Below are 17,149 nucleotides of genomic sequence, written 5' to 3'. Positions count from 1 at the left end.
ACACAGCCCCTGAGCGAGCTGTCGAAGCCCCGCCTCTCTCCTCACACACGGCCTCCGAGTGAGCTGTCGAAGCCCCGCCTCTCTCCTCACACACAGCGTCCGAGTGAGCTGTCGAAGCCCCGCCTCTCTCCTCACACACGGCGTGCGAGTGAGCTGTCGAAGCCCCGCCTCTCTCTTCACACACAGCGTCCGAGTCAGCTGTCGAAGCCCCGCCTCTCTCCTCACACACAGCGTCCGAGTGAGCTGTTGAAGCCCCGCCTCTCTCTTCACACACAGCGTCCGAGTCAGCTGTCGAAGCCCCGCCTCTCTCCTCACACACAGCGTCCGAGTCAGCTGTCGAAGCCCCGCCTCTCTCCTCACACACAGCGTCCGAGTGAGCTGTCGAAGCCCCGCCTCTCTCCTCACACACGGTGTCCGAGTGAGCTGTCGAAGCCCCGCCTCTCTCCTCACACACAGCGTCCGAGTGAGCTGTCGAAGCCCCGCCTCTCTCCTCACACACAGCGTCCGAGTGAGCTGTTGAAGCCCCGCCTCTCAGCTCAAGCTGCGCGGCTTCTCTGATCTAGGAGGCTCGCTTTGTCACTCGAGTTCACCTACAATACAAATATAACGGCTGCTTTTCAGACCGAACGCATTTTAAAAGATAAACTTTGCCAATAATACATTTATAAAGAATATGTGTGTGTGTGTAAAAGCAGCATACAGGAGAGGTGACGATGCCTTAACATTTTTTATAGAGATTCGTTTAGTTATTAAGGAAGTTTGCCTACAGCATCGAGTTATTTTTTAATTAGGTGAAGACCTTTTCACAATGCAGCTCTTACAATCAACCCATGTTACAGTTTTAGTTTAATGTCCCACAAGTTCAACTGTGTGGAGGGTGTTTCAATACCTCAGTGCAGTTTGGGATCGCTGTGAATTCAGATTGTAACGTTGAGTGAAAATAAGAAGCCAGTTGACCACAGGTTGGGTCCCCACACAACACAGCCCACTGCAGCGTGCAAGCTGCCTCTTTACACAAAACCCTGCGTAAACATGTCATCTTTAGACATAACAAGATATACAGTGTAGACATAACAAGACTGATTACTGTTAGGTGACCAGACGTCCCGGTTTGGATGGGACAGTCCCACTTTTGGAACACTGGTCCCAGTGTCCCCAGAATCTTTTTTGGGATGCTCATTTCGTCCAGTTTTCCCCCCCAGTGCATCGTCGTGTCAGTAATGGAATAGTTTATTCTCATGCAGGCTGCTGTGTTGCTACCATATATCCAACTTATTACAACACAATGACACTTGATGTGACTACAGGGAAGGTTGAACGACCAGAAGCATTAAAAAGCGGCTGTACAGCCCTGTGCAAATCTGGAGAATTACTGAAGAGTAAACATTCATATTTGCAACCAATCACAGAGAATTGCAGGCGGGTTAATCCACTCACTGTTGCTAAACGAACTGGCGCCATCGTCATCTGAATCTTCACTCTCGCTGCCTGAAGAGGTTAGACTAGGGCAGTCTAACATTAACGGCTCATACAGGTACCATTGTATTGTGTTGGAATTATTCTCTTCAGCTATGATATTTGTGTATCTGAGTGCAAACAAGTTTGCTTCGTGTGTAGCTATGAGCAAAAGAGGCAAAGGTCACGGCTCTAATGGGGGGGGGGGGATCAATCACTTTAAGTGTCTCCAAAATAGCTGTATTTCCAAATGTCCTTTTAAACATGTTTTAAGCTGACAGGTATCACTTAAAACAGAAAGGAACCTGTTAAAATCATGCTAGTTGTATGATGATGTCTGCCTTGTCTGCAGTTTTTCTGTAACAAATCAATAATGACAATAAGATAATTTATTCACAAGCATTTAAGTAAAAGATTCCACGGTGCATTTATTTTCAATGTGATATGATTTCAAACGATTACAAAGTGACAATAAAAACCACAACACGATTGCACAACATTCACAAGCACACTGGGGGCAACGACTCGATCACTCAGGACAGACAAAACACGGACCAGCGACACAAAACGACACAAAACACAACACGTAGTACAGATCGCTATAACACAGGGGTCGGGAACCTATGGCTCTTTTCAGGATTTTATATGGCTCTCCAATTTTCAAATGTTGACTGAAAATACACCCTCGAACATGATGATAATTATTTTTAAACTATTAGCATACTTGATTAATGTATAATTATGAATGTGTAAAATTAAATAAAATATGTTCAAAATATTTAGGTAAGAGACTCGCAGCTTAATATGACTGACAGCGGCGTTTGGCCTGCAGCTAGCCTACCTTTCAGAGAGCTGAATTTTAATTGGACGACGTGGTTAGGCCTGCGTCATGTCCAGATCAAGTTAAACAACTACCTAGCTAAATTAAAAATCATCATCAACGAGAGCAAGATGGCGAAAAGAAAAAAAAGACGAGGATTACCGTTCATTCCAGCCCGAATGGACGGATCAATTTGCATTTGTGGAGAAGTCGGGGTCCGCAGTGCGTCTCATTTGCAATGAACGTATTGCATCGCTCAAAAAGTCAAATGTTAAGAGACATTTTGAGACGCAGCGTTCGCCGCAAAATATCCCGATGGGGAATGCAGGAAAAAAGCTTGCGCTGAGCTTCAGCGGAGAATGGAAACCGGACAGCAGCAGCTGCTAGCATGGACTCACAAAGGCGGGAATCTGAATTCTGCGAGCTTTGCTAGCGCTCTGGAGATTGTGCGGAGTGGGAAACCATTTACAGATGGGGAGTACATTAAGGGTTGCATGCTCAGTGTGGCTAAAGAACTGTTTAACAACCTCCCAAACAAGGATAAAATTAAAGACATGCCTTTGTCAGCAAGAACTGTTCATGATCGTGCACTCGTGATGGCTCGCCAGATAGAGGAGATGCAGATCAACGACATCAGTTCAGGTAGTTACTTTTCTCTTTCCTTGGATGAGTCTACCGATGTGAGCAATGTAGCACAGCTAAGCATAGTCGGGTGGTATGTGGCGGGTGATACAGTGCGTGAAGAGAGTCTCGCTGTTTTGCTGATGAAAGATACAACAAGAGGCGAGGATGTGTTAATCTCTGATGGACTTTGCTGCAGAGAAAAAGCTACCACTGAATAAACTTATATCTGTGTGTACTGATGGAGCACCCAGTATGTTAGGGAAACAAAGGATTCGTTGCCCTTCTGTGTGAGCAAGAGAAGCGGCCCATCTTAAACTTTCATTGCATTGTGCATCAAGAGGCACTGTGTGCTCAGTCGTGTGGAGAGGAACTTCGCGAAGTGATGTCATTGGTCGTTCGCATTGTGAACTTCATTGTGGCCCGAGCTTTGAATGATCGCCAGTTCAAGGCCTTGTTGGATGAAGTGGGGAGTAATTATCCAGGGCTGCTACTGCACAGCAATGTGCGTTGGTTATCCAGGGGAAAAGTGTTCGCCCGCTTTGCTGCCTGTTTAAATGAAGTGAGGGCATTTCTGGAAATGAAAGGAAATGTTCATCCCGAGCTCACTGACACTGAGTGGCTCGTGAAGTTTCACTACCTGGTGGATATTACATGTCATTTGAACCACCTCAATGTAAAAATGCAAGCCATTGGAAACACAATCCTGTCCCTGCAACAGGCAGTGTTTGCATTTGAAACAAAGCTGGAGCTGTTTATCAGGGACATTGAAAGTGGCCGTCTCCTGCACTTCGAAACATTGCGAGCGTACAGAGAGGATTGCTTAGCGAGGGACCCCGCTCATCATTTCGACCTCAGGCAGCCTTCACGTCTGATTTACTGATGTCATTCAAATCATGTTTTGCGGACTTCCGCAGACATGCCGATTTGTTCAAAGTAATAACTCATCCACATGTGTGCACCGTGGACACACAAAACCCGAGTGTCATCCCTGGCATCTCCATTGGAGATTTTGAGCTGGAAGCTGCTGAACTGAAGGTGTCCGATATGTGGGTGTCAAAATTTCACTTTGAATTCCGAACTGGAAAGCCTCGCTCGTCAGAGGGCAGAACTGGCAAAGCAACATAACAGATATGAGAAAACTCCAGCGCGAAGACAATCTCATCCTGAAAACCTGGAACGAACTTCCAGCCACTTCCAGCACATTGCATCGTGTCAGTGTTGCTGTGCTGACAATGTTTGGCTCAACATACACATGCGAGCAGTCCTTCTCACATCTGAACAACATCAAAACCAACCCACGCTCAAGGTTAACGGATGAAAGCCTGAATGCCTGCATGAAGCTGAATCTCACCAGTTACGACCCCAACTACAAAGCACTCAGCAAAATGATGCAGCAACAGGAATCTCATTAATGTAAGTAGGGTGCAATGCACTTCTTGTTAATCACTTGTTTATGATGCCCGTTTCTCAATTTTTGTGGCGTCTTAGGAGTGCTAGAAACCAGCACTATGTCAGTGAACAAAATATAGTGCTTTTTATGTAGTATTGTGTGTAGTAGCCTACAGTTAGCTTGGGTGTCACAGAGTGAAAAAAAAAAAAACAGCGTTATTGCCACCTACTGGTGTTGTATATAACTACCAGAACTACTACCAGTGCAAGTCGTATATTACTGCTGCTGTTATTACATAAAAATTCTTAAATATTTCTAATACACGAGTGTAAACTTTGCTGTGGCTCTTTTGAAAAATTTATCTCATTTTTTTGTTTGTTTGGCTCTTCTAGGTATCGGTCTTGTTGATGCCGCCATGTCGTGTTCATTTTACAAACAAACTCTGAGTCTGCCGCGCCCGAGCGTCACAAAAAAAACACTAAACAAAATACAAAACGGAACTTACTGTTTTAACATCATCTGCTGCATTTAGTATTTTTCTTTCTCTGCTTCTAGCGTTTGTTGTTGTTTATCTTTGAGTTCCAGTAGCGCAGGATTCTACACCCTGCGAGTCTGCGCATGCGCTGCACATTCCAAAAGGAGCTGCGCAGAAGCAGACCCGCCCTATAAACAATGGAAGAGCGCCAGCCGTGCAAGAGGAGCTTTGAGAGCCAAGTGCAGGATTAGTGAAGGGGATACCGCCACCTGGTGTGGGGGTGTGAAATACATGCGAAAACAGCTTGCAGAAATTACAACCTATTATTGTAAACGACATACATGTGCATATATCACGCGTTTGCATTAAATTCTCGGATGTAACTAGTAAAACCGATGTACATAACTTAACATGCTTGAACAGACCTATAATAAAATAATAATAACGATCCAGGCACCTGCAGCAATGCAGGATTCGTTGTCTGTCCAGTTTGTTTGTCTTGTCCTGTTTTGTTTTGTCCTGCTGCTGTCCAGGATATTTGTTGTTGCGGCCCCTGTTTCTTTTATTTATGTGTGTTGTCCTTGCAGAGCAGCTCAGCAAGTGGGTAATGTTAATAAATATTTCTCTATTTTGAAATTAATAATTTCTATACATTTGTAGAGGAGGATAAACTGGTTTCCATCTTCTTCCCCTGGAGTTTACTGCAGGATTAAAAGCACTGCATCCGAGCTCTAAACTTGCTGAAGTGTTGCAATACCCAGGAGCTGTGTGCTATCTGGAACTAGAGAGGAAGATTAACCAGTATCTTACTAGCAGAAGCCATAATAGTAGTACAGTAGTATTTCATATTAGATTCTGAAATGTCACATTTTTTAATTTGTCAGATTTTTGTGAAGTGGTTAATTTGACTGGGCTCATTGCTGGAATAGATTACAACTAGGCTTGCTATTATTCGATTGTTATTTTTTTGCCGAATTGACGATTCATATCAACGTTTATTTTAGAAATAATTCAGGTTTTTTTATTTTATTTTTGAATTCAGGCAGAGAATGAATGAAATCAACCTTTATGTTTTTTTAAAAAAAAACTTTTTATGCCATTGAAAAACATGCCATTATTTTTATGCCATTACATCAATGAAATGGGTTGTGTGGATTTATTTATATTACAAATAATCATGATTATGAAGAAGGTTTTTGAAGTGCAGGGGTTTAATAGTTTATAGCCTTAAAAAAAAAAACAGACCGTGATTTGACATAATTAAGAAAATATTGCAGGAAATAAGCATTAATACACAGGTTTATTTCTCATACTTTATTACAAAAAGTTTGACAATTCACTTTTAATACAGAAAGTCTGTATGATTTGAAATAATTGAATAGAATAAGCAATAAAAAATAAGAATTAAACATTTGGCAAGAACAAGATAATATATTGAGAAAATAGAGGGGATCGAACCCGGGTCACCTTCATTGTAGCTTAGTTTCTTTATTGTATCTTAAGGTTCTTTATTGAATCTTAAGGTTCTTTATTGAATCTTAAGGTTCTTTATTGAATCTTAAGGTTCTTTACTGTATCTTAAGGTTCTTTATTGTAGCTTAGGTTTCTGTAAGCATCGCTCGTAAGGAACTCATTCAAAGTGTCGAGTGCACACTGCACAATCCTGACCTAAGATATTGAGCTGTTTGGTCATCTCTCAAACGAGCACTGCAGTGAGCAAAAACGACACTGTAGGTTTCCTTCAATGTGTCTCAGTTTCATGAGTTAGTTTGTACTTTCACCCCAAAACAAACAGTAATTCTGTATATGCCTGTTAAGACTTAAAGATGTATGCATTTTTTTTTCTTTACGCAAGATTAACTATGTTGTATTCAATGTGATAGACGCATGGATTAAAAACTTAAAACAAAAACAGTATAATAATACGACTCTGTTTAAGCCTAAATTGTGTTTCTTTCCAAATGCAAACAAACATCGACTTTTTGAAACAAAAAATAGAATGGTGGAATTGTATGTTTAGGTTATTCTATTTATTTAAAGAAAATTATTACAGCCACGTTGTTTTTGTAGGATGTGTATGCGCTAACAATTTAGTTGTCTCTGTGTCAGGAATATTGAATAATGTGCTTCCATCAGCGCTGTCTCTGAAGCAGACATTATTTACCGCTGTAATAAACTAGACAGATAGCAACACACGCTGGAAAAAAACAACCAAACAAAACACAACCTCCTTTCAGCTTGAGTGAAACCCCGCAGTGTGATCGCTGTTGAAGAGCGGACGCATGGGACTCCATCAGCTGCAGCTCAACACCGTTCATGGGTCACATGACCTGGCGGGTCACGTGTAGCGCCGTTTGCGTCACTCGGTTCAGCTGAGGCTTCAGTCCCATCACTAAGGTGAGCCTGCTGGCATTTCAAACACACCGCATAACATAAACACTGAGCCGTGCAGGGGCTTGTTTTGGTTAGTTACAAGATATTGCGTACCAGTTTGTAAGTCGTGGACGATAAAAATAAAGTAAGTTACATTATTATTTTAATTTTAGTTGTTGCAGGCCCTTTGTTTACACGAACTCGGCATGGCGGGCATCAACAAGACCGATTCAATTTAAAACAGTTAAAATAAAAGGAGCCGGGGAAATCCATCGAAAGTAAGGTAACGGTGTTTTTATGTTTAATGTTATTTGAGGCCGAGTTACTTCTTTTGAGGTGCAGCAAACTACTGATCTACTGAAGTGCAGGGGTGGCTGAACTTCCGGACCCTGCGCGCCGCACAGCAACACCGAGATCCGCGAGACGCGTGTTATAAAACATGGAATGCAAGACATTTGAAATACTAGCATGGTTTAATTCTCTCCAAAATTATAACGAACTATTGCTCTTACTCTGTGCAGTAGTTATTTATTGATGGCAGGATTTTAAACTTGCCTCAACTGAATGTAATTCAAGTGTAAATGAACCTTTGCTAAAATGCGCAGCAATCACTTGTACAATACCAATAATAATGAATGCAATGCGTTTTAATTTGTATTGTTATTCTTTTTATAGATTTGAGTCACTAATAAATTAACGTCGCTATTTATTTTCTGTATGCAATCGCTTTCCCCGTCAATTCAGTACCGTTGCTCAGCTGTTCAGAGGCAGTATGGAGAACACATGATCAGTTTTACTTGTTTGCTGCTCGGTTTTATATGAGCCAATTTACACATTCACTGCATTCATGAGACGGGCGATTTTAAAATCCCGTCTCAAAGCGTCGCGGGATTGTGGAGCCTGTTGGCAGCCCTAGTCACAAGTCGACTCCGGCAGTAACGCAGACTGGCTGAAAGTATGACTCACAGCTACGACCACTGTGCTGCGTCAAAAAAGTCTGTGAACTCGGGGGAGCTTCAGCCCTTCCTGCGCACCCGTAGAAGTGTCTGCAGCTGACATACGGCTTTTGTCTGCGTCAGAAGTTTAAACCAACCTTTAGTCTTTTATGCATATCAGCATTGCCTATACAGCACTTCTGCTACGCCTGCTTCGATACACGATCACAACACCACTAAATTGTAAGACACTATTTGAACAATGCCCCCCCCACCCCCACATGAAACGCTAGCTCCGCCCCTGATTGTATTTACTACTATTTCTCTGTAGCACTTACTCTTACAGCACACATTTACTATCACTGCTCTTAGTCGAAATCGCTCCCAAATGTAATTAATTATTTACTGTATTTATTCTCTTATTTGAATTTGCTCATATGTATTATTATTATTATTATTATTATTATTATTATTATTATTATTATTTATTTCTTAGCAGACGCCCTTATCCAGGGCGACTTACAATCGCAAGCAAATACATTTCAAGTGTTACAGTACAAGTAATACAATAAGAGCAAGAAATACAATAATTTTTGTTCAAGTGTGACAAACCACAATTCAATAATACAGCAGATAATAGTGATAGTTACATCAGGATATGATTAAATAGTGATAGTTACATCAGGATATGATTAAGTACAAAATACTACAGGTTAAACACTTGGCAGATTACAGTATTCTGAAGTACAGGATTAAATGCAGTAAAATAGGGGGCAGATAAGAGCAAAATAAAGCACATTTAAATGAAGGGTGATAGTGTCCCAGGATACAACAGATGAGTTCTACAGGTGCTGTTTGAAGAGGTGAGTCTTAAGGAGGCGCCGGAAGGTGGTCAGGGACTGGGCAGTCCTGACATCTGTAGGAAGGTCATTCCACCACTGCGGAGCAAGGGTGGAGAAGGAGCGGGCTCTGGAGGCAGGGGAGCGTAGAGGAGGTAGAGCCAGTCTTCTAGTGCAGGTGGAGAGGAGAGGTCGAGTGGGGGTGTAGGGAGAGATGAGGGTCTGGAGGTAGCTGGGTGCAGTCTGGTCAAGGCATCTGTAGGCTAGTACAAGAGTCTTGAACTGGATGCGAGCGGTGATCGGGAGCCAGTGGAGTGAGCGGAGTAGTGGAGTAGCGTGGGCGAAGCGAGGCAGAGAGAACACCAGGCGGGCAGCAGAGTTCTGGATATGTACTACTGACTGTTGTATTTTATAACTGCTCTTATCTGATATTTTGTATCAACGTGTAAGTCACCGTGGATAAAAGTTCGGTACTTGCACTGTCATTTTTGCTTTTTAGGGGCAGGTTCATCAACACCACTAGCCGTCGTGACACTTCTCCAGTAAAAGCGCGCAGAAGCATATGTATAAGCACACTGTGGCAAAGTGATAATTAGTGTGCAGGTGCAGCAATCTAACAATGAAAAACAGACAACAAAGTACAGGTGAAATGGTTTCTGTTTTATTTTGTAATCCAAACCGTAAACAAAAGGAGGGCTGGCAGTACGCAGCGGTGCGTATTGCGCAGTGGATAATTGTGGGTTGCAGTCCTGTAAATAAGACTAATAATCCAGTACATACACACAATACACAAACACGGTCACAAGTCCAAAGTGAGTGCTGTAGTGCTCGTGGTGAGGTACAAGTTATTCGTGATGCAGAGTGCAGTGTTGTCCGGTTTTGGCACTGGCCTTAAGCGACAGCTCCGGATCGTGTTCGCCGTCTAATCTAGTAACAAACAACAGTTATTAAAGATGAGACAGACAAAATAAACAAAACACTTGTGGTACTTTTCTCTTCAGAGGTTCTTTCGGTTTTGTGTAACCATCACAAGGAACAGATCACATCACTATGTCCCCTTTATATACCGTCAACCACGACCCCTTGGTTAACGAGCGCACCCGCTCCTCCAATCCACAGATGCCACACCGTTAACCTTCTGGGTCAATGATTTAGTGTACCGGAGCTCAGTCCCCTTTCTAGATTGCTGACTTCCACCTAACCCTGGGAATGAACTGTCGGGCCATCCAGTCTAGAGTATTCTGTTGCCTTTACACAGCACCCTCACAGGTTGGGAAGGAGATCTAACACCAAGAATCATTCGATCTCTGTCGCAACACCCAGGCCCCGGACGCACGGATGCACGCTCCAAAAACGCATCACACATCGTGCATCATGTGACTGCAGGTTAATTGGATAGCCGCACAGATGCAAACAACTCTCTCAAGCACACAGTATGCTGTTGCAACGCGAGACAATACAGCAGCCACATATACAGCATTTCCTAACAAGAAAATCAAAACTTCATATTTTACACCAGGGTTTTCAATGTTTACCTAAAAATCGGGACAAATGCTGTCCCGACAGTACCTCGATCGGGACGGGGGACAAAGTCTCTAATATCAGGACAATCCTGGTTTTATCAGGACGGCTGGTTACCCTTCAGGGGTTCCCAAACTTTTTTTTTGTTATGCCCCCCTTCAGAATTTTTTTTTTGCTGTCGCCAACCCCCCCCCTTTTAGTAAACAGTACAATATTTAGAAAAATATGATTTTCCTAAAGTAACGTTGTGTGTAAAATGGAAGCAGGCTCCACACAGGCAGTAGCTTCATGCTTGAATTTAGCAGTTTATTAGCAATAAGCACCAAAGTAATAATAAAATAATAAAAACCTATCTCTCTGTGCTAAATTCCAGTCTACCTCGCGCTGTCACTCACTCGTAAAACTGCGCTCGGACAGGCCATCCTATTTATCTCTGCATTAAACTGCGCCCTCCATCCACCTTCACCAATCCCGGGGATGCCATTCGGGCCCCAATCTCCCGCCAGCATTCTATGGGTACAAGTGCATGTCCAGGAATGATGAACACGGACAGACAGACAGACAGGCAACACCCCCCTGCCCCCGCTAGCTAGTGGCGTGGCACAGCAATCATTATGTAATTGTGGGGAAAGTGGTTTGTAGTGCGCAGGTGCAGAGGTGATGCAGCGCTCCAACAGTAACACACACACAGTTCACCAGTTTAGCTGTTTATACGTGTCAACGCTACACGTACAGTGTACCCGGAAACCGTCGAAAGACGGAATTTAAGTTTTATTCTCTGTATTCTGATTTGGTTGAAATAAGAATTAATAAACTACAGTGTTTTATGAAAACAATTCAACCACGAACTGTCTGCACAAACTGTCTGTACTTTTAGGTATTGGCTTATACTGTCTAATGTGACGGGTTAAATAGCAAAAGATAAATGTACATTATACAGAATTAACTCTGTGAACAAATACAATAAACAAACTGTGTTTCACAAAACAAACAATAAAAAAGATTCTCAATATTCAATGCAAAGCAAAGAAAATACGAAATAAGACTTTTTAATATCGGGCTGTCTGACCCAGATCTCCCAACACAGAGCACTTATCTACTCACAACGTCAGTATACGCAGAGCACAACACGCTGTCTGGCTTAACAAGCTTAAACTTGAATGGTATTAGTAGCACTGTATTTAAATAAATAATTCCTTGTTTTTCCCAGCAGCTGCTAAACAATACAGTGGACAGTGTGGAGATGGAATCTGTCCAGATTAAAGAGGAGTTCCCTGAACTTGAACCTGTCCCCATTAGAGTGGAGTTCTCTGGGCTGGCTTCCCTCCCCATTAAACAGGAGCTGTGTGAGATGCAATGTGAGAGCAGTCAGCCAGAGGTCTCTGAGATTAAAGCAGAGCACAATGAATTGGAGATCCCCCAGACAGAAGAACCCCTTCCTGTTAAACAAGAAGAGGTGCTGGAAACTGCCTGTATTAAACAGGAGCCCCCTGAAGTAGAGTTTGAGCACATGGAACCAGGGAAGGAAGAATCCGAGGACTTCAAACCAAACATCCCTGAGCTGGAGCCTGTACGCCTGCGGGAGTGTAGCGTGGTGCTGGAGAGAATCTGCTTGAGAGAGCAAGGTGCTGGAGAGGAAGGCTCTCCCAACAGCATGCAAGGAGGTGGAAAGGAAGACGGACGCTCACATTCAGAATGCAGTCTAGCAGGTGAGTGAGTAGCTGTGACTGTCATTCTAGATTGCGTGATATCCACGGTGGGGTGGGGTGGGGTGGGGTGGGGTGGGGGGTTCTACCAAGGTGGAGAAATACTAAAGTACTGTATGTATCTGTGGAAGGGTGTGGGTTTTCACTGACACGGGAGACAGAAGAGTGTATTTGACAACACTGCACAGGTGCCCAGTTTTATTTATTACTCCCCCCCCCCCCCCCCCCCCCCAAGTGCTTTAGTTTAGCCTGCAGAGGGCGCTGTTGTCCGTGGCTTGAATACCAGCGATGGTAGACAGGACCACGGAAATACCCACAGGTAAACAGAGCCGCTAAGTAATGAAAAACTGCAAAGAAAAGGTGCTGCAGTCGGCAGCGTTACCCCGACCGTCGCTCCCCGCACGGCCCGGGTCCCTGTCCCACACTTTACCGCTCCCTCAGCCTGCTTCCTTTACACTTACAGGGGTCTGCCCAAGGTTTCCCCGCTATCAATATTTAATTAATTTTTTTCATTTTCCGGCCGATCTCGGTGCTGGAGTACAGCTTCCGCTAGCTCGTTGTTTTGTCGTACAGGGGCAGAGCTGAGGGAACAGCAGAATGTTATTTTATAGGTTCAGCAAACCCCCCCCCCCAAGGCTCGCCTCTCAGCCACTCTGAGAGAGGGAAAGCCCACACACCCTCTCTCCCACCTCTCTGTGTCACTGCCATGACTGATATATTGTGAAAAGTGTTGAATTTAAATCCAGGGAAGTAATGTTAAAACTTTACAATGCATTAGTAAGACCTCACCTAGAATATTGTGTTCAGTTCTGGTCACCTCGTTACAAAAAGGATATTGGTACAAAGAAGAGTGACCAGAATTATCCCGGATTTAAAAGGCATGTCGTATGCAGACAGGCTAAAAGAACTGAATCTATTCAGTCTTGATGATCTGATTCAAGCATTCAAAATTGTAAAAGGTATTGACAATATCAACCCAGGGGACTTTTTTCGACCTGAAAAAAGAAACAAGGACCAGGGGTCATAAATGGAGATTAGATAAAGGGGCATTCAGAACAGAAAATAGGAGGCACTTTTTTACACAGAGAATTGTGGGTGTCTGGAACCAACTCCCCAGTAATGTTGTTGAAGCTGACACCCTGGGATCCTTCAAGAAGCTGCTTGATGAGATTCTGGTAAGCTACTAAAAACCAAATGAGCAAGATGGGACGAATTGCCTCCTCTCGTTTTTGTAACCTTTCTTATGTTCTTATTGTCTTTCCTGTTCATATTTTCCAGGTTCCAGTCCAGAAGCTAAAGCGAGGGCGGACAGTGGAGAATATCCTGTTTGTGGGAAAAGTTTCACCCAGTTAGGGCATTTTAAAATACACCAGCGAACTGACACAAGAGAGAAACCGTATTGCTGCTCTGACTGTGGGAAGAGTTTCAGTAGGGTAGACCACCTTAAAATACACCAGCGAACTCACACAGGAGAGAAACTGTATCACTGCTCTGACTGTGATAAGAGTTTCAGTCGGTCAGGACACCTTGTTTCACACCAGCGAACTCACACAGGAGAGAAACCATATCTCTGTTCTGACTGTGGGAAGAGTTTCAGTCAGTCAAACAACCTTATTTCACACCAGCGAATTCACACAGGGGAGAAACCGTATCGCTGCTCTGACTGTGGGAAGAGTTTCAGTCAGTCAAACAACCTTGCTTCACACCAGCGAATTCACACAGGAGAGAAACCATATCGCTGCTCTGACTGTGGGAGGAGTTTCAGTTACTCAAACAACCTGAAAAAACACCAGCGAGTCCACACACTCAATTACATTGTAATTGTTATATGAACACAATGCTACCAAGGTTGAAACCTTTCCTGTACAATTGTTTCTGTGTTGACCAGTCCTGTGTATATAATCACAGAAGGGTTGTGTCCACTGTCACCCAATGCAGGAGTTAGGATGTGTTGCAATGGAGCTGCACTGACTCATGCTGGAGGCTCATTGCACCATTATTAAAATCTGTATGGAGTGTTCAGTGTAATAAGAGATAACAGAAGACTGTTGTTATCTTTGTGTGTGTGTGTGCTCTCTGCAGTAATCATTACACTTAGATCCCCCCAGCTGTACAGTTAAGAATAAAACATGTTGGGAAAACAAATACAATAATAATGTTAAAATGAGAGTAAGAAGGGATCAGCATTGCATCTTCACCATCAAAGAGCGTTCTCTATGGCCCTCTCTATCCAAGGCTTTTACAAGAACCTCACCAAGCAAGGGATGAGTATGGAGACTGAACTGCTACAGTTGAGTTAGTCCAGGGCAGGCTTGAGGCACAGAGACTGAACTGCTCCCTCCCTCCATCCCTCACCCCCTAAGAGAAAGGGTGCTCCCTCCAGTCCAGGGCAGGCTTGAGGCACAGAGACTGAACTGCTCCCTCCCTCCCTCATTAAGAGAAAGGATGATGCCTTGCCCCCCTAAAAGAAAGGGTGCTCCCTCCAGTCCAGGGCCGGCTTGAGGCACAAAGACTGAACTCCTTCTCTCAAAGTGTTATAGTAAATCTGAAGCAAGGAGACTGGTTTAATATGCCTGCCCAGCTCGTTTGTGGCTTGTAATCACATCACATGGTGCTGGAGAGCCCCTTCAGGCAGGTTCTAGAGGTGTCTTTACATCACTGCGGTCCTGTAATACACTTTTACTACAGATTATTTGAGACAGTTTTGAAATGTATAGCTCAGCTGTGGCCAAACGTTATTTCAGTTGGAATGTTGGTAGTCATGGTTTTGTTGCATGTTGAATATGATAAAGGGGTTTCGTTAAATTAGATGTTTTTCAATGGCATAAAAAGTCTGGTTTTTTTTTTAAACATAAAGGTTGATTTCATTCATTCTCTGCCTGAATTCAATTGGATTGGAAAAAAACCCTGAATTATTTCTAAAATAAACTATGATATGAATCATCAATTCGGCAAAATCTAATATGAAATACTACTGTACTACTATTATGGCTTCCGCTAGTAGCCTTTCGCGATGTCATTTTGTAGTTTGTAGGTGATGCAGAACTTTTGGCCACAGCTGTAGAAAACTCCCGAATTCTAACACAGAGACCCAGTTGAAACGCATCACGCTGATGCCTTTATTACAAAAACATGATGATTATGATTTTAAAACAGTAATATTTTTCCAGCAAGAGGCAGGAATTCAAATGCAATTCAATAGAAGCTAAATCATCATCATCATCATCATCATTATCCCAATTAACAATTTCCTGCCAACTTTCAATGAATTAATGAAATTAAGTCTTAGTAAATAACAGACACTTATTTTAAAAGCCAGAAGCCACCTTCTGTTAACAATAAAAAAGAGTTGTAAGTTAATAAATGAAATTGAATAGAGCTGGGGGTTGAATTGTCAAGACTCTCGTGGGGTCCTGTGGCGAGGTGGGAGATATATTCAAGCTCCCAGAAACATGTTCTGAAGGAAGCCAGACATGCTATTGTTTCACAAGCCTCCCTGATTAGCACTAATCTCAGACTACCCTGCCCAAGCTAACATTAGTTCAGAGGTGTCAGACTCAGTTCCTGCAGGGCCTCTGTCTGTTCTGGCTTTCCTTCCTACCCCCCAGCTCTCAATTACTTCATTGGTCGAATTATTTGATTAATTTATTGGACAGATTTAACACTTCTCTCCAGGCCTCAAAATGTTTTGTAGGTCGTGTACCTTGAAGCAAGTGAATATTAAAAAAAATGTATCAACTGTAAAAGACCTTGAAAAAACATTAAATATGTTCAGTTGAACAAATAAATAGGTCACATATGCTAATTGACAGCCTAAGCTGGAATGAAAATCAGAGGCTCTCGAGGCCTGGAGTCCGACACGCCTGCGTTAAGTAGTTTGACTTCACTGCTGATTTGTGTTGTTTGACGCTGTGCAGAGTTCCTGTTGATTTCTAAGATACTGGTTAACGTTCCCCTCTAGATCCAGCTAGCACACAGCTCCTGGGTATTGCAACACTTCAGCAAGTTTAGAGCTCGGTTGCAGTGCTTTTAACACTGCACTAAACTCCAGGGGAAGATGGAAACCAGTTTATTCTCCTCTACAAATGTATAGAATTGGAGTCAAATGAAACTTCTAAATTTCAAAATACAGAAATATTTATTAACATTACCCAGTTGCTGAGCTGCTCTGCAAGGACAATATATACAATATATATATATATATATATATATATATATATATATATATATATATATATGATAATAATATTTTTTAAAAGTCTTTAAAACCTTCAGTTTCCAAACAGTGCATCAGCTGGAAATGCTGTTTTACAAGCACAATGGGTTCCACATTCAACTCAAATGGTGTCTAACAGAGCACTAGGAAAGAAGAGGCCCCCTCCCTCAAAGAGAAAGAAAGAGCGCCCCCTCCAGTCTATAGCAGATGTAAAGCAAGGAGACGGATTCCATGCGCGCACAGCTGCTTCACTGCGGAACGCAACCTTGTCATGTGACAGAGTCAGGTGACAGAAGGGCTTCAGTGACGTATTAAAACGGAGACGTGCTGTCATATAAACATGCGTGAGTCTGCCTCTGACGGAACTAGGACAGATTTAGGGGGTTTACCAGAACAGTCAACTGAGCAAACCTGGCGACCAACTTCATTGATTTTGCCATTGCAGAAGAGATAGAAGCAATTGAGTTTCCCTTCGTGCTCCACCACCTTCAACAATTACAGCAACCTCAGAAAATAAATAAACACATACATATATATAGTAACATTGTCATGTCTGTGAAGCAGGACTCGGGAAACGCTGTTAATTCTTAATACAGGTTTATTTGAAAACCAATATCCTGGACAGCAGCAGGACAAACGAACTGGACGACAACGAATCCTGCATTGCTGCAGGTGCCCGGATAGTTATTATTATTTTATTATAGCTCTGTTCAAGCAATTTAAGTTCTGTACATCGGTTTTACTAGTTACGTTCGAGAATTAAATGCAAACGCGTAATATATGCTCATATATGTC

General features: G+C 42.8%; 2 protein-coding genes across 6 annotated transcripts in view; one reads left to right on the top strand and one right to left on the bottom strand.

Moving 5' to 3' along the window:
- The window catches only part of LOC131706988 (zinc finger protein 79-like), a 168,854-nt gene extending 153,001 nt beyond the window's left edge, over positions 1-15,853 (top strand). The window contains exons 1-3 of one of the 2 annotated variants that reach the window (XM_059008993.1): positions 7,025-7,420; positions 11,646-12,141; positions 13,417-15,853. In XM_059008993.1, coding sequence (XP_058864976.1) covers positions 11,676-12,141; positions 13,417-13,970 — 1,020 coding nt within the window. In that variant the 5' untranslated portion in view covers positions 7,025-7,420; positions 11,646-11,675 and the 3' untranslated portion in view covers positions 13,971-15,853. Of the gene's footprint in view, positions 1-7,024; positions 7,421-11,645; positions 12,142-13,416 lie in introns of those variants that run through there. The other variant, XM_059008992.1, reaches the window with a different exon arrangement.
- LOC131706979 (zinc finger protein 271-like) overlaps positions 1-17,149 on the bottom strand; it is a 163,614-nt gene that overhangs the window by 21,019 nt on the left and 125,446 nt on the right. For 2 of the 4 annotated variants that reach the window (XM_059008977.1, XM_059008978.1), the window contains exon 1: positions 4,795-4,979. The exons of 1 other annotated variant lie outside the window; for it this stretch is intronic. The gene's annotated coding sequence lies outside the window, so the exon portion shown is untranslated. Of the gene's footprint in view, position 1; positions 591-4,794; positions 4,980-17,149 lie in introns of those variants that run through there. One more of the 4 variants, XR_009310905.1, reaches the window with a different exon arrangement.

Source organism: Acipenser ruthenus, chromosome 38 (genome assembly GCF_902713425.1).
Source record: "Acipenser ruthenus chromosome 38, fAciRut3.2 maternal haplotype, whole genome shotgun sequence".
Taxonomy (NCBI): Eukaryota; Metazoa; Chordata; class Actinopteri; order Acipenseriformes; family Acipenseridae; genus Acipenser; species Acipenser ruthenus.
The sequence above is the reverse complement of the archived record's forward strand: the minus strand, read 5'-3'. Positions and strand labels throughout refer to the sequence as shown.